The following is a 26,589-nucleotide window of genomic DNA, read 5'->3' as shown; positions in this document are numbered from 1 at the left end:
TCTTAAGGGAGATAGTTTTGATAATCTTTGAATGCCTGAAATTATATGTATTATTTCCTCATAATTAGTTGATAGGTCATCTGTTATAAAATTGTAAGTTCAAGAAGTTTCCCTTGATCTTTGAAGAGTCCATTCTATTTCTTCTAGCCTATTATCATTCTGTTTTATAGGAAATAAATTTTATTTTCACAGAGAGGTTTAAAATTTTATGGTTATTCTTTATTTTTAAAAATCTTACAGGCCAGGTGTAATGGCCTGCGCTCCCAGCACTTTGAGAGGCTGAGGTGGGAGGATTGCTTGAGCCCAGAAGTTCCAGACTAGCCTGGGCAACATAGCAAAAACCAATCTCTACAAAAAATAAAAATAAAAATAAATTAGCTGAGCATGATGGCAGGCACCTGTAGTCTCAGCTACTTGGGAAGCTGAGGAAGGAGGACTGCTTGAGCCTAGCAGGTTGAGGCTGCAATGAACCATGATTGTGCGACTGTACTCCAGCCTGAGTGAAGGGTGAGACCTTGTCTCTAAATAAATATATAGTTAAAATCAAAATAAAATCTTATAAATTTACATCAAGGAATGTGACTTTTCAATTATTGGAGTTTTCAATGTAAAGACAAATCCATCCACAATTTTGAAAGATTATCTTTAATTATTTATTTGACTATGTTTCCCTTTATTCCTTCTGTCTTCTCTTCTAGACATACTGTAATTGAATATTAGATTATCTGGATCTCTACATTTTTTATCTTTTGTTTTATAATATCTGTTATTTTGTCATTTTGATTCCTAATTTGGTATGTTTTACTTAATTTTTGACATTTACTACGTGAAAATATTTTTTAATCAGAATTTAATTCCTAAGAGATCTTTCTTGTTTCCCATTTATTTATCTTCTATAGAAACTTATCCTTTTTTTATAAGTATGATATATATTGAAGTCTCTGAGTACATGTAATAATTGTAATGCTCTCTTACTTTTTTTCCCTAGTTATTGGAATTTCTCTGTTTCTTCTGGCATTGTTTTCCTTTTTTAAAATGTTGGTCTTTCCTTTTCATGTTCCTAATTAACCTCCCATGCCTTGTGATTCTTCATTGTCTATTGACATTTGAAATTAGAAGCATTTCAATTGGTAGTGTGAGTTTCACCTGCTCTCTTTTACATAAGTTTATTTTCTTACAAAATTTCCCCTTTGGTGTAAATTTTAGTTTGCACAATTGGAAGTAAAATGCAGGTTTATCTTCCTAAAATTCCAGAATGAGGAAGGCTTTTTCGCTTCGGTTTCAGCTCCCAAAAATTCCATTACTTTTCTTCTTTCAATTTGTTCAATTTCTTTGGGAAAAAAATCTCTATTTCTATGTCTATCTCATCTATCACTATATCATTAACATTTTTCCTCTTAGCTGTTGGTGTTCTGGATGGTGGCTACTAATTATTGTGTTTCTCCATCCAGGTCTTTGTGAACCCTTGTTTCCAATCTCACTTCTCCCTCCTCTGCCCCTGCCTTAACTGTTTGGGGTCTCCGGGCGACACACAGTCAGATTGCTCCGCCTCATAGGATTCTCTGGGCTGCAGCTTTCTCTCCTATTTAATCTGTCAACATTTTCTCATGCATTTTATTTATCCAGAATTTGCTGAATACTCTTATCTGTTGGTGACCTTCCACATTCTGCCCTCTTGATGAATATGGATATATTTGTTCATATTAAGCATCCCGGTAATTATTTCAGTGGAGACTCAAAAGAGATTGAGGAAGATTTGCATATCTACTTCACTATTTTGGACTAAAATTCTTTTCCCCGTAACTTTGAAATTTGTTTGCTGAAATAATATTTTTATTGCTAAAATTATCCTATTAAGGCATTTCTAAATTCAAGCAAATTTACCATGACTTTATCTGCGAACTGCACATAGCCAAGTAATGTGCATTCAGCAGCAGCAGCACAATGCCTAGAATGGTTCTTTATTGTCATGATTTGACAAAAGCCCCTTTGTGTTATATTCATAAGTACTAACCTCTAACACCTGGGTAGGAATGCTCTTTTCAGTGAAGTCATGATCTCAATACAATCAAGGAAGTCCTGCATCTCCCTCTTTTCTATAAAAAGAAGGATTGATTTGAAAATCTTCACTTTACCAAGTTAGGTTTTCTCCAAAAGATAAGTCTTATCTTCAAACACAATCAACTACTTACTATTATGTTACCAAGCAAAAGAATCCAAGCACATTTAGTGGAGCCACATGGATTAGAATGTTCAAGTTGCTTTAGAGCTTGGTGCTCAGGCAGAAAATCGAAGTAGTGCTTTCATTAAAGTATGTCAAGCATTACAGAATTTGGACTTTTTGGCTAAAAATTTATGGTTGGTATTAAAGAACACAGAGTCCACCAGACTAGACAATGTTGTCTCTATCTGGTATGCACCTCACTAAGGCTGAGGCCATTTCAAACAGTTTTCTCAAGGAGTAGGATCTGAATATGACTTTTACTCTGCTTCTCAAAAGTCTCCTGGATTTTCAAGGAATACATCTTGAAACATTAACCTAAACCTTAGGCAGAAGATTTACTTTCTTAGAACATTTATGAGGAAAGTGCTCATTCATTACTTGACTTTTTTGGATAATATGCATGTTTCTGTCACAGGAATGAGACAAGTCTTTGTATAAACTCTGTATAAACTTTGTATAAAAGTAGATACTGCTCAAATACTATTTTTTTGATCAAGCATCTTTGACAGAAGACAGCAGCAGCAAATAATTATATAAACTTTTTGGCCGGGTGCAGTGGCTCCTGCCTGTAATCCCAGCACTTTGGGAGGCTGAGGCAGGCGATCACGATGTCAAGAGATCGAGACCATTCTGGCCAACATGGTGAAACCCTGTCTCTTCTAAAAATACAAAAAATTAGCTGGGTGTGGTGGCGTGTGCCTGTAGCTACTTAGGAGGCTGAGGCAGGAGAATCACTTGAACCCAGGAGGCGGAGGTTTCAATGAGCCGAGATCTTGCCACTGCACTGCAGCCTGGCAAGAGTGAGACTCTGTCTGAAAAGAAAAAAATATCTATCTATCTATCTATCTATCTATCTATCTATCTATCTATCTAAACTTTTTAACATAGGAAGAAGTGCTTTTCAGCTTCTTGTTGGGAGTAAAGCAATCAAAGTCGTCTACAAGCAGAAATCAACAAATGCATTGCAGAACTGTTTTGAAGATTAATTTCAGGAAAGTTGGAAAGAAGAAAGGAAAAAAAAGAAACTACAAGCACACATTTTTGCACCCCATGCAAATCAGTACTGCTAAAACAGTACTACTGTTTTAATTTACTGAATACTACTAGGATAGTATTCTAGGAGATAAACAACGACAATTATTATCATAATTTCTCCTTTATACATAAAGGGACTGAGACTTAGATTAATCTGCTTGAAAGGAAATTGTTATAGAAATATCAAGTAGCAGTAATATCTGATTTGGGAATCATATAACATGTTTGACATAAACTGTTGTAAAATATCATTGATTTGGATATTTTTTTTTTTTTTTTTTTTTTTTTTTGAGACGGAGTCTCGCTCTGTCGCCCAGGCTGGAGTGCAGTGGCGCGATCTCGGCTCACTGCAAGCTCCGCCTCCTGGGTTTATGCCATTCTCCTGCCTCAGCCTCCTGAGTAGCACCATTTGTACAAAATTAAGAAAAAAGTTCAAGAATGATTTTTCAATATTTACATACCTTGCTTCATACCTTGCTTCAAAATCTGTGATGATGGAAATGTTTTACTTTTCTTTTGATTTGTTTTGCCTGTTAAGCAATAAATTCTGGTCTGCTTGGCTTGGAAAATAAATAATATCTTTCAATATTCAATCATGGATGCAATTTCCAGCCTCTAAAATACATTTAAAGAAAGAACAACAGTCTTTCTACTGTTGTTATCTTGCAGAACTGCACTACTTATAAAATAATGAAGAAAGCTTTGATTTTACCTAGCAAAAATAAAGCAGGCATAAATTGTCCTGGTAATTTGGCTTTTCCCAAGGTTCAGTGCAATCTACTATAAGTTGTTTCTCCATCATGAAACTCTGTTCCAGTGTTCCCCAAGATAAGGAAATGGCATACGGCTAGGGCTTGATGTAGAGAATGAGAATTACTGCGTCATACATCTGCACATTGTTGAAGAAAAAGTTGTTCAACAACGCTTGTTAAAGCATGGCAAGAAAGATGTTATTCAAGGAGGGCCATGGTGACAGGTATAGGTATAGGGCCCCAGTGCAATGGAGTTATGCACTGGGGGAGAAAGATTGGGCTGAATTCCAAATACACCATGAGCAAGTGGGAGTTGATAGCCCAGGAGCAGGGTAGAGTCAATGGATGAAAAATCACTCAGAGGAAACATTAGGGGAAAGGCTCAGGGTGACCCTATTTAACAGGACTCTTTGTGATGATCAAATATCACATGGGAAATGATGCGGATGAGGAATTTCAGGTGTCAAGGGGCGGGAGGTGCTGGTTAAACTTAGTAGCAGGGTTCTTACTAAAATTGAACAATGTAGAGATGGACATGGAAAGCCGAAAGTCAGGTCTAGTTGGAAAAGAGCTCAGGAGAACCTGTGTAGAGTTTGGTCAAGCAGAGAGTCTTTGTCAATATCCATCTTCATGTCATCATCTCTAGCCAATGCTTCTGAATTGGGTGAATCAGATGGGGCCGGTAAAGACAAGCACAGGGAATCAAAATAGGAAGGATCAGGAAAACTTTTTATCTTCTCAGATGTGCATCAGTGAAATTCAAGTTCCCAAAATAGTAGAAATAGTTTGGCCCCAGCTCACTCCCCCGACCTTAATGCTTAATATAGTTAAAATAAAGCCAAAAACATAAAGGCAAAACACTGATAAGAAAATATGGCCACATAATTTTATTTAATTTTGTGACAGAGGTACTAGTCATGAAGTATAGTTCATAAAGTGGCTGGATGTAGCTAATTGTTAAGTTTAAGATATAAATTGATTATTTATGCTAATATCCTTGAGTCTTAATAAAACTGGTTTCCATCTTTTCTCTGTATTGCAGAGACCATCGTGTTTTCTCTCTTCACACATGGGCTTTTTGCGAATATGTATTCACTGGTCCTCGTTACTAGACAGTCCCTGGCTGGCGATTTTCTTGGTCACAATTTCTCTGGTCATAGCGAGGAGAATGGGTATAGCCAAGGCAGTATGGAGGGAGCCAAAGCCAGTGCAGGACTGCTTGGGTGGAGGGAGAGGGAGAAGTACTGAGGCCTGGATCTTCTCCTCCTCCCACCACCCTCCATCACCTCGCAGGGGGCACGGCCTCATAAGTGCACCTCTCTGTGATCTGGCCCTGGACATGTAGAAATGGCTGACTGAGCAGCAGAGCTTGCACATCTCCATGTGATCCCACACGTGCAGGATTACATCAGTTACTCAGGCACCTGCAGGCATCTGTTGTCATATATTGTTGTTCCACTTTTTTTATTTTTTATTTTTTATTTTTTATTTTTTTTGAGACAGAGTCTTACTCTGTCACCCAGGCTGGAGTACAGGGGTGCGATCTCACTTCACTAAAACCTCCACCTCCCCGGTTCAAGCAATTCTCATGCCTCAGCCTCTGGGGTAGCTTGGATTACAGGCACCTGCCACCATGCCTGGCTAATTTTTGTATTTTTGGTAGAGACAGGGTTTCACCATGTCAGCCAGGCTGGTCTCAAACTCCTGACCTCGAGTCATCTGCCCAGCTTGTCCTCCCAAAGTGCTGGGATTACAGGCCTGAGCCACCATGCCTGGCCTGTGCCATTATTTTTAAATTTAAAATATTTAGTTCACAAATAAAAATTGTATGCATTCAAGGTGTACAACATGCTGATTTGATATATGTGTACATTGCATGCTGATAATGAATACATTGACTATTTACTTTGATTTCGTCATACTTAAATGTTTATTTTTATGGATTTCTCTTTAGCATTTATAATCTCTAAGTAAACTAAAAAAATCAAGAGTATACAGGTGTGAAAAAATACCCATACAGTAGTGGTAGATAGAGATATGTAAATCTTTAAAACAGATGGTTGTGTAAATGACACTCTGACTTCTGTTTGCCCTTTCTCACTGAAATATTTCAAAAAAGGTATGGGATTCACAGTTAGGTGAAAAGAAAGGTTTTGTTTGTCAAACTCATTATTATTGTATGGTGATTAAAGTTTATCTTTTGTTTTTCAGATTTTTGCATAACAACAAATTATCTAAAATCCCGGCTGGGAGCTTTTCTAATCTGGATTCATTAAAAAGATTGTAAGTGAAAGCAAGTGCATTAACACAAAAACCTTATAATTTCCTCCAAAACAAATCCCAAACTATGGTTGGTTGCCTTCTCCTGCTTTTGCTGTGAAAGACATTGCAATTCTAGCATGTTAGGGAGAAAATGGTTTTGTTAACTGCAGAGCGATAGAGAACCCAGATAGTCTTCTGGGCTTTCATGTATTCTCTTAGAAGTGACATTTGAAAGGAGTATTGAAAATAGAAGTTTTCCTTGGTTCTCTGTAATATCCTTGCTGGCTAAATCTAAAGACTCCCAAGGCTTCCTTTTCCTTTAACTTTTTTATGAGTAAAGAGATGTGAGAAGTTCCAAAGAAAATCTGATTCCTCGGGCCAGGCTTCAGTTTTCCCTTGTTGTACGGAGTTGTCTTCCTACTCATTTCCTCCTACATTAAGCAAAACAAAACAAAAATCCCCATGCTTGCAAAGTCTGTGTTCTCCACGCCTTCCTTACTCCCGTCCGTGGGCTGATGTCCATCACTTTTTTACACCGTTGTCTCCACCCTCCTTCATTCCAGCTGTCTCTTCACTCCCATCTGTGTGTAGCCTTCTACACTACTGATGTTTTATTTTGTGGTTACCGCCCCCCGCCCTCCCCCAGTCCTCGACCCCAAACACAAATATAAGTTCCAGTTATCAGAAAAGGATAGATGCCTGCTTCCCAGATGTCAGTCAGGGAGCACATAATGGAAAACTCACACAGGTGTATCCATCACTGGCCTTGGAGGCTGTATTAGTCTGTTCTCACACTGTTAATAAAGACATACCCGTGACTGGGTAGTTTATAAAGAAAAAGAGGTTTAACGGACTCACAGTTCCTCATGACTGGGGAAGCCTCACAGTCATGGCAGAAGATGAAGAGAGAGCAAAGGAATGTCTTACGTGGTGGCAGGCAAGAGAGCCTGTGCAGAGAACTCCCATTTATAAAACCATCAGATCTCATAAGACTTATTCACTACTGTGAGAACAATATGGGGGAAACTGCCCCTCTGATTTAGTACCCTTGACACATGGGGATTATTACAATTCAAGATGAGATTTTGGTGGGGACACAGTCAAACTATATCATTCCACCCTTGGCCCCTCCCAAATCTCATATCCTCACATTTGAAAACAAATCGTACCTTCCTGACAGTCCCCCAAAGTTTTAACTCATTTCAGTATTAACTCAAAAGTCCACAGTCCAAAGTTTCATCTGAGACAAGGCAAGTCCCGTCTTCCTATGAGCCTGTAAAATCAAAAGCAAGTTAGTTACTTCCTACATAAAATGGGGGTTCAGGTGTTGGGTAAATACAGTCATTCCAAATGGCAGAAATTGTCCAGAATGAAGGGGCTACAGGTCCCATGCAAGTCCAAAATCCAGTGGGATTTTCGAATCTTAAAGCTCCAAAATGATTTCCTTTGACTCCATGTCTCACGACCAGGCCATATTGATGAAATAGGTGGGCTCCCATGGTCTTGGGCAGCTCTGCTCCTGTGGCTTTGCAGGGCACAGCCTCCTTCCTGATTTCTTTCATGGGGTGTGTTGAGTGTCTGCAGCTTTTCCAGGTGCACAGTACAAGCTGTCAGTGGATCTACCATTCTGGGGTCTGGAGGATGTTGGCCCTCTTCTCACAGCTCCACTAGGCAGTGCCCCAGTAGGGACTCTGTGTGGGGGCTCCAACCCCGTATTTTCTTTCCACACTGCCCTGGCAGAGGTTCTCCATGAGGGCCCCATCCCTGCAGCAAACTTCTGCATGGACATTCAGGTATTTCTTCACATTCTCTGAAATCTAGGCAGAGGTTCCCAAACCTCAATTCTTGACTTCTGTACTCCCACAGGCCCAACACCACATGTAAGCTGCTAAGGCTTTGGACTTGCACCCTCTGAAGCAATGACCTGAGAAGTATGTTGACCCCTTTTAGTCATGGCTAGAGCTGAAACAGCTGGGATGCAGGGCACCATGTTCAGAAACTGCATAGAAAAGGGGGGCCCCAGGCCCAGTGCATGAAATCATTTTTCCCTCCTAGGCCTCAAGGCCAGTGATGGGAGGAGCTGCCATTAAGTTCTCTGACATACCCTGGAGACATTTTCCCCATTGTCTTGGTGATTAACATTTGGCCCCTCATGACTTTTCATATTTCTGCAGCCAGCATGAATTTCTCCCCAGAAAATGGGTTTTTCTTTTCTACTGCAACATCAGGCTACAAATTTTCAAAATTTTTATGCACTGTCACCTCCTGAATGCTTTGCCAACCAGAAATTTCTTCCACCAGATACCTGAAATCATCTCTCTCAAGTTCAAATTTCCACAGATCTCTAGGGCAGGGGCAAAATGCCACCAGTCTCTTTGCATAGCAAGAGTGACCTTCACTCCAGTTCCCAACAGGTTCCCCATCTCCATCTGAGACTATCTCAGTCTGGATTTTATTGTCCATGCCACTATCAGCATTTTGGTCAAAGCTATTAAACATGTCTCTAGGAAATTCCAAGTTTTCCCACATCTCCCTGTCTTCTGAGCCCTTCAAGTCTCTAGGAAGTTCTAAACTTTCAAACAGTTTTCTATCTGCTTCTGAACCCTCTAAACTGTTCCAACATCTGCCTGTTATCCAGTTCTAAAGTCCCTTCTACATTTTTGGGAATCTTTACAGCAGTGCCCCACTCCCAGTACCAATTTACTATATTAGTCTGTTCTCATACTGCTAATAAAGACACACATGAGACTGGGTAATTTATAAAGAAAAAGAGGTTTAATGGACTCACATTTCCACATGGCTAAGGAGGCCTCACAATCATGGCAGAAGATGAAGAAAGAGCACAGGAATGTCTTACATGGCAGCAGGCAAACGAACCTGTGCAGGGGAACACCCATTTATAAAACCATCAGATCTTGTGAGACTTATTCACTACCATGAGAACAGTATGGGGGAAACCACCCCTATGACTCAATTATCTTCACCTGGCCCTTGACATTTAGGGATTTTTACATTTCAAGGTGAGATTTGGGTGGGGATACAGTCAAACCATATCAGAGGCTAATATAGTTTGGATGTTGTCCCCTCTAAATCTTATGTGCAATTGTAATCCCTAGTGTCAGATGTGGGGAATGATGGGAGGTTCATGGGGGCAGATCCTTCATGGCTAAGTGCTGTCCTCCCAATATTGAGTGTGTTTTCTTGAGATCTGGTCATTACAACCTGTGTCACTCTCCACCCTTTCTCCTGCTTTCACCATGTGAAGTGCCTGCTTCTGCTCCTCCTTCCGCCGTGAGTAAAAGCTTCCTGAGGCCTCCCCCAGAACTAATGCTGGCGCTATGCTTCCTGTACAGCCTACAGAACCATGAGCCAATTAAATCTCTTTTCTTATAAATTACCCAGTCTTAGGTATTTTTTTATGGCAATTCAAGAATGGCCTAATACAGAGGCCACTTTTGTTGTGGTTGCTCTTCTAATATTGTGTTCCTAGACACAGGTCCATGAGCAAGAGAATGTTATGATTAAGTAAAAATCAGAGCCCTGAGGAAAATAAATCCAGGCCCAACTGGTGCCCAGAAATAACGCTCGTAATCTTTGAGTTTAATCAAGGAGACATTTCATCCACTCCTAATCCTTTTCTTCAAGTCTTTATTTCCTACTTTCTTGGTAATTCTCATGTCAGACACACATAATGCTGCTTCCCAGTCTTCTTGATGTTCTTTGACTGTATCTAAGCCCTCAAAAGTCTTGGATATGGTCATCAACTGACCATATCTATCTATCTATCTATCTATCTATCTATCTATCTATCTATCTATCTATCTATCTATCTAATCTATCTGTAAAGTGGTACGAGTGTAGATTTGTTACATGGATATATAGCATAGTGGTGAAATCTGGGTTTTTAGTGTAGCCATCACCCTAATGGTGTACACTGCACCCATTAGATAATTTCTCATGCCTCACGCCCACTCCACCCTCTCACTTTTCTGATTCTCCAATGTCTATTATTTCACTCCCTATATCCATGTGTATGCATTATTTAGCTCCCACTTGTAAGCTTGAAAACATGAGGTATTTGACTTTCTGTTTCTGAGTTATTTCACTAAAGATAGTGGCTTCCAGTTCCATCCATGATGACTGCCAAAGTTTTCTTACTTGTCAGAACTGGCTGCACCAGCCATTTGGAATAACACATCCATTTATTCTTGTTTTTCAGTCCTATGTGGGATATGCAAAATGCCAAGACATTTTGTAACAGGGTCATAGGATGTTCCATTTTGGTGGTGGGAGAAATATTGTGTATTATTTTCTACTTGTCTGTTTTCTCTCTTTTTTTGAATTTGTTACATCAAATACGGTTAGAATCACTGTCTTTGTATATTTGCAATTATAATTCCCATGCAGTGTTTCTTGTCTATATAAATTTCTATCTGGGTCATTCTTGCCTTCTGTGACTCAGAGAAAGTTTTGAAGTGCCAAATCCCTTAGTTTTTTCTAATCTCTTTTTATTATTCTTTCCTGTTAAATCTTAGTAGCAGCTTTTTTGTTCCAGCCTCCTCTTACATTTACTGAAACAGCATTCACTCCATTGCTGGAACACACATGCAAAAATAACTGCCAATAAAGAGGCTGAGGGAGTTCTCCTTACAGTGATGTGCCAGTATGCACCTTACATGCATGCACTGTGCATCCAAATGTTTTCAGATGATTTTTTTAGTTTGTTATTTTGATGAAGTATCTTTATTTTATGAACTTATTTTGTGGGAAACTGACACACAGATGATTTGAGCAAACTGCTCAGGGTCCATGAAATCCTGATGGGTCCAAGATGGGGTGGAAACTGGGCATCTGTTTATTCCAAATCCTCAACTTTTGTCTTATTTAGGCTACAATTTAGATGAGAACAACAGAATATAGGAGAGCAATAGAGGGCTACGCCTACTATTAAATAAATTCCACCTTCAACAATAAAGTTTTTCAACTGAGGAGTGTCCACTCACTGATAGCATGTGAGGGCAGAGAAAGCAGCGGGAATTCTGCCCTTGACTCCAGGCTTGGCACTATGAAGGTCATCCAACGCTGGGTTCTCCATCTGTCATACCGTTTCTAACTCATGACAATCACACCCTTCACAAGTGGACTATAAAAATCAATAAAATGTTCTTGATTTTGTTTTGTTTAAAAGTGTTTTTGGATCTCTAAGTGAAAGGGATTGTGTAAGTACAAGTGAGGTGTTACTGTTTTCAAATGGAAAAGATTAATTTACCTGGCACCACTTTTTTCCTTTGAAATTTTTCATTGAGCAGAGAATATGTGCAAGTGAGTAATTATTTTAGTGCTGTGATTCTTGACTGCATACCATCAGAGGGGCTTTCATTTATTATACTTGGTATGATATTTGATGTAAGAGCACTTTCAAAATGGAGAACAGTAAAATAATGATTTTAAACATAGTGTATTCAATATTTAGTATAGTCTAATAAAAGTTCATAAGAATCATCTTTCTTATTGATTGACCCTATTGCTTCTTAGTTTTCAATAATCATGGCTCTAAATTATAGGCAAAATTTTGAAAACGTTTTCTCATGATAAATTTGAAAATTATTTATAAAGATTACTCAGATTATCATATGAAAGTATAGTTTTACTACTAGATTATTTTCCAAACACAAAAGGAGTTTTTCAATTGGCAAGTGAAAATCTGTATCCTTTTGTTGTTTTCTTCATGTTTTGCAACTCCACTATGGATGAGTATCTTAAATTGAAAATAATAATTAGAAAGAAATGAAATCTTGTGCTCAGTTGTTACCAAAACACATAAGCATGAGGACGCATAAGGGAAGGTATAACTGAGGGAAGGCGATGAGTAAGCAGTGATGACTCTGGGAAATGGGACAACTGCATGGTGAGGCTGCCATGCTCGGGATGCTCCCAGGGGATGTATATTCACATGCTTGCTTATGTTCAATTTAGACGAACGTCATGGTGATGCTGAAGCGAGAACTTACTCCTTTATATTTAGAGGAGTAAGTTCTTGTATGTTCCTTTTTGAGAAAATTACAAGAAATTAAACTCAAAATGTAAATGTGAATGTTGAACACAATACTGTTGAACAAGATCTGTTTTATAGCCATGTAGCTGGTACAATAAATCAGTCAGTGACAAGGAACAGCCAAGGCCCGCTGAACCAACAGCGCTTTCCTGAACAAGTGCTAGTTGACTTTTACGACTTACACTTCACTCCCGACAAGGCTGACAGAATTCCCTACTTTAGCCATGGCTTTATATTCTCACGTTAGTGTGAAGTCTTGTTGGAAACATTAAGCAAATAATATCTATATGGTTAACTAACTTTTCAATAAGTGCAAATTTTTTTCCCTTTAGCAATTTAAAGCTACTAAATATAGCTATCATTTTCAGGGTAATATAATAAAATTTAGATACAGTTATAAAAATTAGTCATATGAATTGGGTATCTACAAAACATTTTATGAAACTGTCAGATAATAAGACTTTCTTAATTTTATTAAAATGTATACAGTTGTTTTAGGAAGTGTTTTAGTTTCTACGTCTAGAGAATAGCACAATTTTTTACTTTCAGGTTTGTCTCTTCCAGTATCATGACATTGATGCAAATTTCTAAATTAATACAATGAAGTGATATTTTTATTTGCAAATTGATATCTTTAGATTTAATTTATGTTTGTGTGTTTGTTTTCCATATTTGTAAGGACTTTTGTGCATGAATAATTTTGATTAAAAGTTATTAAAATTGTGGCATTTTGTATTCTCCTCCAGTCACATAGGACACTACTTCTTACAATCAGGTAGAAGCAATCTAACACCTATTGTAAATATGTTCACATTACTGTTTCATTGCTGGACTTCCTTGCATAGAGTGTGATCCAGTTGCCACCATAGACAGACTTGTGAATTCCACTTAGCAAAAGCTCCCTTTTTAACCCACTGGGAGAAATGAAAAAAGTATTAATCATTTCTATACCTTTTTGCCAGACATCTTTTGGCAAGAATGGAGGTACATACACATAAATCTCTTTGGTGATCTATTTTATTTCATGAGGAAAAATATGCTAGAAAAAATTAGTGAAGCACAGTAAACCTTGGCAAAAATGAATAACTTGTGTGCCTATATTAGGAAACATCATAAAGAAATGAAAAGAGCCATTGCCTTCCTATTACAGTCTGTATGTGGCAATTCCAGAGGGGGACCTTCTAACCGGGACTTTGAGCATTACAAAAAAGGAAAGCTTGGCTTCTGTCCTTTAGAGCAAATGGAAAACACAGAGAACACATGCCTATCCATATTAATGCCAAGGAGTTTACAAAAGAAAAAAGCCAACTTGCCGGGGGAGCTGCGTGGATCACACATCACATTTATAAGCCTCCTTTGGGCAGCAAAGCTTCTACCACTCTTTTGAGTAATCCAAAAATATTGAAATACCACCACCGCATTACAGCTTCCTTGTTCTATAACACATAAACAAAGCAAACTGGAACACTTCCATACTTACAGCTTTTTTGTTTGTTTGTTTGTTTTTGCTTTTGGGACAGGGTCTCACTTTGTCACCCAGGCTGGAGCGCAGTGATGCCTTCACAGCCCACTGCAGCCTCCAACTCCTGGGCTCAAGTGGTTCTCCCACCTCAGCCTCCCAAGTGGCTGGGACTACAGGCGGGTGCCACCATGCCTGGCTAACTAAAAAAATTGTATATATAGCCATAAAAAATAATGAAATAATGTCCTTTGCCCAACATGTCTATAACTGAAGGCCATTATCCTAAGTGAATTAATGCAGGAACAGTAAACCAAAAACCATGTGTTCTCACTTATAAGTGGGATCTAAATATTGGATACTCATAGTTATAAAAATGACAATGATAGACACTAGGGACTACTGGTGAGGGAAGGGAGGGAGGGGAGTGAGGGTTGTAAAACTATTGGGTACTATGTTGAGTATGTTGGTGATGGGATCAACAGGACCGCAAACCTCAGCATTATGCAATATACCCAGGTAACAAACTGCACATGTACCCCCTGAATCTAGAATAAAAGTTGAAACCATAAAGAAATTAAAGAAAATTTTTATCTTTGGAGATGGAACTTTGCTAGAATGCCCAGGCTGGTCTCAGACTCCTGGCCTCGAGTGATGCTTTTGCCTAGGCCTCCCAAAGCGCTTGAATTATAGGCGTGAGCCACTGCACCTGGCCATACTTACAGTTTTAATTCTACATTTCTCTAAAACAAATAAGGATTCATTTCATCTCACAATTATTTATTTGTAATAGACATAGTGCACATTAAGGGAAAACCGCTTTTCCAGTTTTAAAGTGACTTCTCAAAAACATGGTTAATATGAAAATGTGTCTACTTTGTGCAAGATATGCAACAAGTTAAGTGATTCTTAAAATCTGTTTATTGGTTAATAGAATCCTGGAGTCAAAAATGTAACAGACAAGGTAAATCAGGGGGAAATTAAATATTACCACTCAAAAGATTTATCATATAAATTAATAGTCCCTTTTAACAGTTGTACTTCTTGCCTGCATTCCTAGGCGTCTGGATTCCAACGTCCTGGTTTGTGACTGTGATCTGATATGGCTGGGTGAGCTTTTACAAGGCTTTGCCCAACACGGCCACACCCAGGCTGCGGCTACATGTGAATATCCCAGGAGACTCCAAGGACGTGCAGTTGCTTCAGTAACAGTAGAGGAATTCAATTGCCGTACGTAAATTTCAATGTGTACATAACATAGAAATGTCTCTCATTTGCTCTCTTTCTGTAAAGGTTTATTATATAATATGCATTTTAGAAGAACGTGTTATTGGAAAGTGTTTTTAAGGAATGTGGTAAAAGTATTGCCAATTTTCTTTCCATCATCTGCATTTTCATTTAAAGAAGGTTTTATCAACATAAAATTAAGAGCTGAAAGAGTCTTCGAGGAACATTTAATCTAATTTCCATAATTTCAGGGGAAAAATATTGAGAAAACTGATTTTCAACAAGGTCACCAGAAGTGGTATCCAACATTAAAATCTCCACTTATTCCTTCGTATGACTTAGTGTTAATAATCAATAAGTTAGGAGTTTCAACTTTAGATCAAATAATTGCTAATATTTATTGCTGAGAAAGCCCCTCAACAAATCCCGTAATTGATTTTTTAAATGTATAATGGGATCATGAATATGACTAAAATAATGAAAATCAGTCTTACTGTCTCATTGTAAATTTTTAAATAATGGAAGCCTTGGATTTAATAAGCATATAGTTATATTCTGACAACCTTACTAAAGCAATAGGCTTTACCTAAATAATTTATTGTGGCTGATTACAATATTATTTGATTTTCATTTAAAGCTTTTCAAGTGAATATAAGGATATATCTCTATGTATCTCTATTCTTGTATTTCGGGTTAAATAGAAAAAAATGAACACCCTCGTGTGTGTGTGCTTGTGTGTGATAAATCAGTGTTTTGGAGATTCGCTCACATGACTGCTGTAATTACAGCAAAAATTTGCTTTCCACTCTCTCACTGGCAAGTCATTTTTTGAATTTCTCTAAACAAGTAATTAAAAATCACATCAATATAATTAATTTATATTCAAATTGAGAAGAAAATTGACTTGGTCTTTACTGCCAAAAATTCTCAAGCTTGTCCATAGCTCCCATCTTTACTACTAACTTCTAGTTCAAACCACAGTCAAGTTTGGCTGGATTGCTTCACATCTTAACTGATATCCCAGCTTTCATTTTTCTTGCTCCTTTATGTTTGGGAAAATTGTTTAAAAACACATCTTATTACATCATTTCTTCACCTATAATCCTTATATAGGTTCCTACCTTAAAATAAAACACACAATTCTTAATGTTGTTGATTCTTTTTGTACAGTCCTTCCTGGCTACACTGTGCTCCTCCAGTCACTTACTCTTTTCTCAGTGTTGTAGCCACTTCAGTGTTCTCCATTCTTGGAAGTTCTTAAGTCTTTCTTCAACCCAAGGACTTTTTACATGCTGTCTTTCCTGCCTACAGTGTTCTGATTCTACTTCTTTTCATGGTTCTCCTCTTAAATATGAATTCCATGGAAAGCCTTCATTTAAACCCCCTTCCCACTGTCCTACCTATCCCTGCATACTGAATCAGGTTCCTTTTTATAATCCATCAAAACATCATTTATTTTCCATCTAAGCAGTTGCTGCCCATGTTAATATGTGTGTATGTGTGTGTGTGTGTGTGCGCGCACGTGTGTTTGTGTGTGTGTTTATTTTCAACTGCTTCAATGAAACTGTGAACCATTTGGTACAGAGACCTTGTCTATTTTGAACATTGCTTCATCACTAGTCCTAGTGCCTTGTCTGGCACATAGCTGATGTTGAATTATTTTTTTTAATTACATAAATGAATAAAATCACTTATCTAAAGAGAATAAAGCCAAGATATTAATTATATGGACTTTCAATGAAGTATGCAAGATTAGTAAAGATCTACGGAATGTTCTACAGACATAATAGTCATGGTTAATGACAGGTAATTTCAGATAAGGCACTCATAAAAAGAAGAGTTTTGTTACTTAGAAAGGTTTAAAGGGAATTAAGTGAAACTATAGAAAACTAAAAGTTCCTTTTGTGCATTGTTCTTTATAATTTAAGTTCGATAAAATTACCTGATTCATTACAAAATCAATCACTCCATCTTCTTATTAAAATAATTTAAGTGTTTTCATGTTTTACCACTCAATTATTATTGGAAGATGAAATCATTCATTTATATAGATAAGAATTTTGCTCAACCAGGTTTGAGGTCTAGACATATCACTTGTTGTAAATTGTGTAAAGTGGGTGGTTGGGTGCTTAGATGGCTAATTGTCTAGGAAGAGTGCCTGCAAAATTGCAAGCTCAGTTTAAGTACTTGGTTTGAAAAATTGATCCATAAAATAAAACTCCTTCCATAAATATGGTTGTGTTGAGCTCCTAGAAATAAAAGCACAGGAAAATTTACTTAATTTACTTCATTGGAGATCCCTTTGTGCAGTGAATCTTTCAAACTTCTAAAGTATAAGTCAAATATATGTCTAATCTCTAACCTGGTGCATGTATTACTGGGTAAATGCAGTTCGATGTGTAAAACTTTAATGTAGAAATAAATTTAAATTGCCTATATCTCTTTCTCAGCATCTTAGAAGGCCATAATTTTGTATCTTTGAAAAATATATTAATAATTCTTTTGTTGCAGAGAGCCCCCGAATTACTTTTGAGCCCCAAGATGTGGAGGTACCATCAGGAAATACTGTCTATTTCACCTGTCGGGCAGAAGGAAACCCCAAACCTGAGATTATTTGGATACACAACAAGTAAATACTGAGCATGGACATGGGTTGTGATTCTCTTTCTGATTCCAGCTATCTTTTTAACTCAATTTAACTTCTTTATCTAGAGAAGAAATTGATAAAATTTTCAGAGTTTCTTAAAGATAAAAAGTCTTTTAACTTTTATCTTTTGACTAACTCAAGCTATGTAAAGGCCTTTTTCTTAAAACTTATACATTTCCGGCCGGGCACGGTGGCTCATGCCTGTAATTCCAGCACTTTGGGAGGCCGAGGTGGGCAGATCACGAGGTCAGCAGATCAAGACCATCCTGGCTAACATGGTGAAACCCCGTCTCTACTAAAAATACAAAAAATTAGCCGGGTGTGGTGTCAGGCGCCTGTAGTCCCAGCTACTAGGGAGGCTGAGGTAGAAGAATAGCCTGAACCTGGGAGGCGGAGCTTTCGGTGAGCCGAGATTGTGCCACTGCCCTCCAGCCTGGGCTGCAGAGCGAGACTCTGTCTCAAAAGAAAAACAAAAAACAAAAAACAAAAAACAAAAAACTTATACATTTCCAGATCTTAGTGATTCTGTAACTGACTAAAATAATTCTGTATTATTTCTAGAAGGAAATGTTGGGATTAATAACAAACTGGTTTGTTTTAAAGCTGAATATAATTTGATATAGCCACATCTAAGTTATTTCAGATTTAAACTGATACTTCATATTTGATATTGCAACTTTCCTATGGTAAATCAGTATAGGATTATTTAAGCAAACTAGCAATAAATGACATGCAAAATTATTTAAAAAGCTAGTCACTTATTTTATGCTCATGGTACTAGTTGATAAAACATAAAACCAATGAGTTCAAAAACCTGAGTATAAAATTAAATAGTAAAAACAAACGTTTAAAAAGTTAAACGTGATCACCATTCTAACTGGCATGAGATGGTATCTCATTGTAGTTTTGATTTGCATTTCTCTAATGATCAGTGATGATGAGCTTTTTTTCATATGTTTGTTGGCTACATAAATGTCTTCTTTTGAGAAGTGTCTGTTCATATCCTTTGCTCACTTTTTGAATTTTTTTTTTTTGTAAATTTGTTTAAGTTCCTTGTAGATTCTGGATATTAGCTCTTTGTCAGATGGATAGATTGTAAAAATTTTCTCCTGTAGGTTGCCTTTTCATTCTGATGATAGTTTCTTTTGCTGTGCAGAAGTTCTTTAGTTTAATTAGATCCCATTTGTCAGTTTTGGCTTTTGTTGCCATTGCTTTTGGTATTTTAGTCATGAAGTCTTTGCCCATGCCTACGGCCTGAATGGTATTGCCTGTTTTCTTCTAGGGATTTTATGGTTTTAGGTCTTACGTTTAAGTCTGTAATCCATCTTGAGTTAATTTGTGTATAAGGTGTAAGGAAGGGGTCCAGTTTCAGTTTTCTGCATATGGCTAGCCAGTTTTCCCAATACCATTTGTTAAATGGAGAATCCTTTCCCAGTTGCTTGTTTTTGTCAGGTTTGTCAAAGATCAGATATTTGTAGATGTGTGGCATTATTTCTGAGACCTCTGTTCTGTTCCATTGGTCTATATATCTGTTTTAAAACTGAACTGGTAGTTAAAGTAAAATAGAAACATAAAGTGCACTATATACCTAATATAATTCAATGATAGCACTTGGATAATTATATTATCATTAGTTATGTTACTGATAGTTAGCATGGTTTTCATGTGTCCCTTCCATTCTTGTACAAACTTTCACTGATTTTCTTTTGTCACGTGTATAATCAACTCTGATTCTTTTTGCTTGTCTGTATAAAATATTCTAAAACATATTATACATTTTTTTTGCTTTTTGCATATAATTTAGATTTATAATTGTAGCCAGAAACTAAGCCATGTGTTTTAAATTCTTGTAAAAAGTCTAGTAAGTATAGGTTAAAAATAACTTATATAGAAGGCAATTATGAATAGTATTAAATCTGGAATCTAGCCCATGAGAAAGATTTCAATTGATAGAAGTGTTCAATTTATTTCCATCTTGAGATTGCTCAGGTGTGCTTGAGAAACAGAAATCACTGCTTGTAATGTCTTAAAACTGCTTTTTCTGCCTTCCTACAATTTAAATTTTAAAATGATGTGCTCGAGGTTACAAAGATACTCACTAGTATTTAGAAAGAAACAAGTGAAAAAATCACATTGCCTATTTTAACTTATGACATAAAAGTTTCAAATATAGTGACTAAAGAAGCTAAGATGCAGTTGAAAGGAAAACAAAGCAATCTAAAAAGAAAGAATAGAATAAAGAAAAAAAGTATGGGTAAAAATGTTCGTTAAAATGTTAATCATTTTATATTAAAAAATTAAAGATGAAAGAGAAGAGTTTATGACAAGAAATGTTTAACACGTTTAACATGAGCAACTATTAACTTATTGATTATTTACTGTTGAGTATTTTTTATAGAAAGATAATATATATCCTGAAAGTGCATGGAGCATAAAGTGTGGTATAGCAAATAATTTGAAACAAACATCTGTTCGACATGAACTAGGGTAAGAAAAAATACCCTAACTCAGAAGCTACCCACCCATCTGTCCTTTCATTATCATTATCCTTTTCTACTCCCCTCGAGAGGGCCTGGATTTAGGGTCCTTAGATGAGTGGATTAAAAACTGATTAGACACAACCAGAGGTAGAATTGGAAGATTAGAAAGTAGGTATGTGGGAATAAACAGATTTAAGTATGGTTATGAGACATGGAGGCTACAATGCAAATGTCTAGTGTCTATCCAGTAGGAGTTCCAGAAAGGCAGGTAGGAAAGAGTGAGCTAAAGGAAACGTTTGAAAAGGTAACGATAGAATTATCCAGAAATAAAAAAGTCACACAATTTCAGAATGAGAAGTATATTGATTCCAAAATACGATTTAAAAAATAAATCTGTACTCTTCATTGTGATCACAACATTGAAAGTCAGAGACAAAAATCTTTCATTCACAAGTAATTTGCAGATTACCTTCAAATGTGCAGCAATTATACTTGCAGTAAACTTTACGTCAGACAGAAGACAATGAAATATATTTAGGATGTTAAGGAAAAATAACTGATTTCCTTCAATTTTACATCCAGCTAAATTATCTGACATGGTAAAATAAAACCATTTTTAGGCAAAGAATAGAGCTTTATTCAGGAATATTTGAAAGAACTACAAATAGATGTGTTTCAGTAAGTAAGAATTTGATCCAATAAGAAAGATGTGATTTGCAAAAAGCAAATTTGAACAAAGAAAGTTTTAAACATGTTGATAAATATGAATAAACTTAGATTACTAAATTAAGGATTGAACAACTTTAAAGTAAGAAAAAAGTAGAATGTTAGACAGTATTAATAGAAGAGTTATAAGGAGAGAGAAAATAATTAAATTATTTTACATGCCTCATTTTTTAGGTGGAGAGTGATACTGTGAATTCTGTTAAGTCAAGAGTGCATGTTAACAATTAAGATGAAATACTAACAAATAGAAAGATCCTTCCACACTAGGAGAAGAAAAAAAGTGGATAAAGAAAACTGGATCAATACACAAAATGGAAGCGGGGATGGATTAAAAAGACAGAGAAAAGGCTTGGGAAAGAGAAAATATAAAATAACTCATCAGAAATAAATTTAAACATATTAGTAAAAACAATAAATAGTCTATTTGAAGACATAAGATTGAATTTTAAAATCCAGCTATATGCTATTTATAAGAGGTATATCTGAAACATTATGACACTGAAAGGTGGAAGGTCGATAGGTAAATAAATATATCAACTAAGTTATACTGATCAAGATAAGGATGATGTAAGAATATTATAGTGTAATCGCATATCATTAGATCACACTTAATGATAAAAATTGTAATTTACCTGAATTTAAAATTCATGAACATTTATATACCTAACAAAATAGCTGCTGAAGAATAAAACAAGATTGAGAAAATTATAAGGATATATTTACATAAATCCAATTATAGCAAGAAATTTTAATACTGCTTTCCCAGAAAGATTAGGAACAAAAATTAGTAGCAATATCTAAACATAGCTTAGAACACTGATGATATCTACTATATACAAAGCTAACATACTATATTTTCAAGCAGTTATAGAACACTTATCAACATTGATCACAAAAGACACAAAGACTCAAAATCTCAACTCATAGCTAAGAATCGATTTCATGAAAATCCCTTCCTTTTATTATAATTTAAACAAATTTTAGAAAACAGTGATTTGTCAAGATAATTTTAGAGATTCTTTACGCTTCTCAGTAGGAAAATGAAATGATTACCAGCACTTAGTAAGTAGTTTTAGAATAACTGAATAGATTCAAAGATGAGAGAAACCTTCCAGGCTGAAGAAAGAGTAATTAAAAACTCAGAATGAAAATAAATGAAGGTTAGTTTCAGGAAAGTGTGTAGAGCACATTTGTAAGAATTAAGGTTTTACCTTGGGGAGAAATAGAAAAAGATTGCACAATAATGGCAAAACTAATGACTTGGGCTTTCAGTTTACAAACTTTGAGACCCATTAGAAGATGTTGAGCAAGACAATGACTTGATGAAAGAGATGTAAAAACCAACCAGACTTTTCTATTTCTTTTTCAACTTTTATTGTAGATTCTGGGGATACAAGTGCAGGCTTGTTACAAAGGTATACGACATGATGCTGAGGTTTGGAATATGACTGAACCGTCACCCAAGAAGTGAGCATAGTAACAAATACGTAGTTTTTCAATGCTTATCTCCCTCCCTACCTCTCCATCACGTATTCCCCAGTGTCTAATGTTCCCATTTTTACATCCATATGTACCCAATATTTAGCTCTCATTTACAAGTGAGAATATTTGTAAGTTTGTAAAAACAAACAGTATTTATTTGCTGTCGTTGTTGTTCCTATATTAGTTCACTTAGGATAATGGCCTTCAACTGCATTCAGATTGTTGCAAAGGACATGATTCCGTTATTTTTTATGGCTGCATATTATTCCAAGGTGTGTATGTAGTACATTTTCTTTATCTAATCCACCATTGATAGGAATCTGTGTTGATTCTATGTTTTTGCTATTGCGTATAGTGCTGTAATTAACATATGGACACATGGGTCTTTTTGGTAGAAAGATTTATTTTTCTTTTGGTATCCAGTAATGGGGTTGCTGTGTTGGACGGTAGCTCAACTTTTACTTCTTTGAGAAGTCTTCAAACTGCTCTCCGCAGTGGCTGAACTAATCTACATTTCCAACAGTGTGGAAGCATTAGCTTTTCTCTGCAGCCCCAACAAGACCTGTTATTTTTTGACTTTTTAATGAAAGCCATTCTGATGGGTGGTAGATGGCATCTTATTGTGGTTTTGATTTGCATTTATCTGATGATTAGTGATAATGAGCATTTTTTTCATAAGTTTGCTAGTTGCCTGTATGCCTTCCTGTGAGAAGTGTCTGTTCTTGTACTTTGCCTGCTTATTAATAGGGTCATTTGTGTTTTGTTTGTTGATTTGTTTAAGTTCCTTGTAGATTCTGGATATTAGGCTTTCGTCAGATGTGTAGTTTGTGGGTACTTTCTCCAGACTGTAAGTTGTCTGTTTACTCTGTTGATAGTTTATCTTGCTGTGCAGAAGCTCTTTAGTTTAATTAGGTCCCACTTGTCAATTTTTGTTTTCATTGCAATTGCTTTGAGGACTTAGCCATAAATTCTTTGCCAAGACTGATGTTGAGAAGGGTATTTCTTAGGTTTTCTTCTAAAATTTTTACAGTTTGAGGTCTTATATTTAAGTCTTTAATCCATCCTGAATTGATTTTTGTATATGGAGATATATAGGGGTCTCGTTTCATCTTTCTGCATATGGATAGCCAGTTCTCCCAGCACGATTTATTGAATAGGGAATCCTTTTCCATTGCTTAGTTTTGTTGACTTTGTTGAAGATCAGATGGCTGTAGGGGTGCAGTTTTATTTCTGGGTTCTCTATTCTGTTCTGTTTGTCTATGTTTCTGTTTTTATACTAGCACCATATTTTGTTTAGTGTAGCCTTGTAGAATAGCTTGATGTTGGATAATGTGATACTTCCAGCTTTGTTCTTTTTGCTTAGAATTGCTTTGGCTAGTCAGGCTCTTTTTCTGTTTCGTATGAATTTTAGAATAGTTTTTTTTTTTTCCTAAATCTGTGAAAAATGGCATTGGTGCTTTGATAGGAATAGCATTGAATTTGTAAATTGCCTTGGGCAGTGTAGCCATTTGAACAATATTGATTCTTCCAATTTATGAGCATAAAATGCTTTTTTATTTATTGGTGTCATCTATGGCTTCTTTCAACCATGTTTTGTAGTTCTCCTTGTAGTAATATTTCACTTACTTGGTTAGATATATTTCTAGATATTTTTTCTTTTTGTGACTATAGTAAGTGGGATTACATATTTGATGTGGCTCTCAGCTTGAACATTATTGGTGTACAGAAATGCTACTATTTTTTATACATTGATTTTGTATCCTGAAAATTTACTGAAGTCCTTTATCAGTTCTAGGAGGCTTTGGTGGCAGATTTAGGGTTTTCAAGGTATAGAATCATATTATCAGTAAACAGAGATAGTTTGACTTTTTCTTCTATTTGGATGTCATTTATTTCTTTCTCTTACCTGATTGCTCTGGCTAGGACTTCCAGTACTATGTTGAATAGGAGTGGACATCCTTGTCTTGTTTTGGTTCTCAAGGGGAATGCTTCCAGCTTTTGCCCATTCAGTATGATATTGGCTGTGGGATTGTAATTGATGGCTCTTACTATTTTGAGGTATGTTCCTTTGATGCCTTGTTTGTTGAGGTTTTTTTTTTAATCATGAAGGAAGGTTGGAGTTTATAGAAAGCTTTCTCCAGATTTACCGAGATGACCATATAATTTTTTAAAATTCTGTTTATGTGGTGAATGACACGTATTGATTTGCGTATGTTGAACCAACTTTGTATCTTAGGAATAAAGCCTACTTGGTCGTGGTAAATTAACTTTCTGATGTACTGCCGGCTTCAGTTTGCTAGCATTTTGTTGAGGATTTTGGGATTTATGTTCATCAGGGATGCTGGCCCATGGTTTCCTTTTTTGTTGTGCCTCTGCCAGATTTTAGTATCAGGGTGATATTCACTTCATAGAATGAGCTAGGGAGGATCCTTCTTCCTTGAGTTTTTGAAATAGATTCAGTAGAATTGGCACAAGCTCTTCTTTGTATGTCAGGTAAAATTTGGCTGTGACTCCATCTAGTCTAAGTCTTTTTTGATTGATTCATAGGATTTTTATTACTTATTCAATTTCAGACTCATTATTATTATTACACTTTACTTTCTGGGATACATGTGCAGAACGTGCAGGTTTGTTACATAGGTATACATGCGCCTTGGTGGTTTGCTGCACCTATCAACCCATCATCTACATTAGGTATTTCCCCTAATGCTATCCCTCCCCTAGCTCCCCACCCCGAGACAGTCCCTGGTGTGTGATGTTCCCCTCCCTTTGCCCATGTGTCAGAACTCATTATTCATCTGTTCAGGGTTTCAGTTTCTTCCTGGTTTAAGAGATGATTCAAATAATCACAATCAGAAATGACAAAGATGATACTACAACAGTTTGAAATTCAGGATTAAGTTGTTTAATTTCTTTTTTCCTTTGTTAATCTAGCTAATGTTCTATCAATCCTATTCATCCTTTCACATAACCAACTTTTGGTTTCATTGATCTTTTGTATGGATTTTGTGTCTCAGTTTCATATAGTTCTGCTCTGATTTTGGTTATTTCATTTTTAAAAATTGATTTTTTAAAATATTAGAAATGGGGTCTCACTCTGTCACCCGGGCTAGATCGGCTAAATTGTAATTGTGCAATCATAGCTTACTGCAGCTTTGACCTCCCAGGCTCAAGCAATCATTCCACCTCAGGCTCCTGAGTAGCTGAGACTACAGGCACATGCCAGCACACCCAACTAATATTTTCATTTTTTGTAGATATAAGGTCTTTCTACATTTGCCTAGGCTGGTCTCAAACTCCTGGGCTCAAAAAGTCCTCCTGCCTCAGGCTCCCAAAGTGCTGGGGTTACAGGCATGAGCCACTGTGTGCCCGGCCAGTTATATTTTTTCTTCTGCTTCACTTTGGGGTTATTCTAGTTGTTTTGTTGTTGTTGTTGTTGTTGTTGTTCCTCTAGATTGTTAATTTGAGATCTTTCTTAACTTGTTCATGTAGGCGTTTAGCTTTATAAATTCTCCTCTTAACATTATTTTTGCTGCATTCCAGAGATTTGGTGTGTTGTGTTTCTATTTTAATGAATTTCAAAGAATTTTTTGATTTCTGTTTTAATTTTGTTGTTTACCCAAAAGTCATTCAAGATTAAGTTGTTTAATTTCCATATTTTGAGAGCTATTCTTGATATTCACTTTTATTTTTATTACATTGTGTCTGAGTGTATGGTTGGTATGATTTTGATGTTTTTGCATTTAGTGAGACTTGCTTTATGGCTAAGTATGTGATCATCTTCCATGTACAGATGAGAAGAATGTATATTCTGTTATTATTGGACAAAGTGTTCTGTAGCTATCAAGTCTAGTTGGTCAACTGTCAAATTTAAGTTCAGAATTTCTTTGCCTTCTTGTTGAATTGAACTCATTATGTAATGCCCTTATTTGTCCTTTTATTTATAGTTGATGGTTTAAAGTCTATTTTATCTTATATAAGAATAGCAACCTCCTACCCTTTTTTGTTTTCCAATTGCATGACAGATCTTTCTCCATCCTTTTACTTTGAGCCTTTGTGTGTCATTACATGTGAGATGAGTCTGTTGAAGACTCCAAAAGTTTGGGTCTTTTTAAAAATCCAACTTGCAACTCTGTGCCTTTTTAATGGGCCATTTAGACTATTTGCATTCAAGGTTAATATTGATATGTGATGTTTTGATCTTGTTGTTTAGCTGATTGTTTGGCAGGCTTGATTGTGT

At 36.3% G+C, this 26,589-nt stretch overlaps 1 protein-coding gene across 3 annotated transcripts in view; it reads left to right on the top strand.

Moving 5' to 3' along the window:
* PXDNL (peroxidasin like) overlaps window positions 1–26,589 on the top strand; it is a 507,521-nt gene that overhangs the window by 330,254 nt on the left and 150,678 nt on the right. Inside the window, exons 6-8 of one of the 3 annotated variants that reach the window (XM_045398234.2) lie at window positions 6,223–6,294; window positions 14,848–15,017; window positions 17,526–17,643. In XM_045398234.2, coding sequence (XP_045254169.2) covers window positions 6,223–6,294; window positions 14,848–15,017; window positions 17,526–17,643 — 360 coding nt within the window. Of the gene's footprint in view, window positions 1–6,222; window positions 6,295–14,847; window positions 15,018–17,525; window positions 17,644–26,589 lie in introns of those variants that run through there. The other 2 variants (XM_065519201.1, XM_045398235.2) reach the window with 2 other exon arrangements.

The sequence above is a fragment of the Macaca fascicularis genome, chromosome 8, assembly GCF_037993035.2.
Source record: "Macaca fascicularis isolate 582-1 chromosome 8, T2T-MFA8v1.1".
In the NCBI taxonomy this organism is placed as follows: domain Eukaryota; kingdom Metazoa; phylum Chordata; class Mammalia; order Primates; family Cercopithecidae; genus Macaca; species Macaca fascicularis.
Note: the sequence above shows the minus strand (reverse complement) of the source record. Positions and strands in the feature narration are given on the sequence as shown.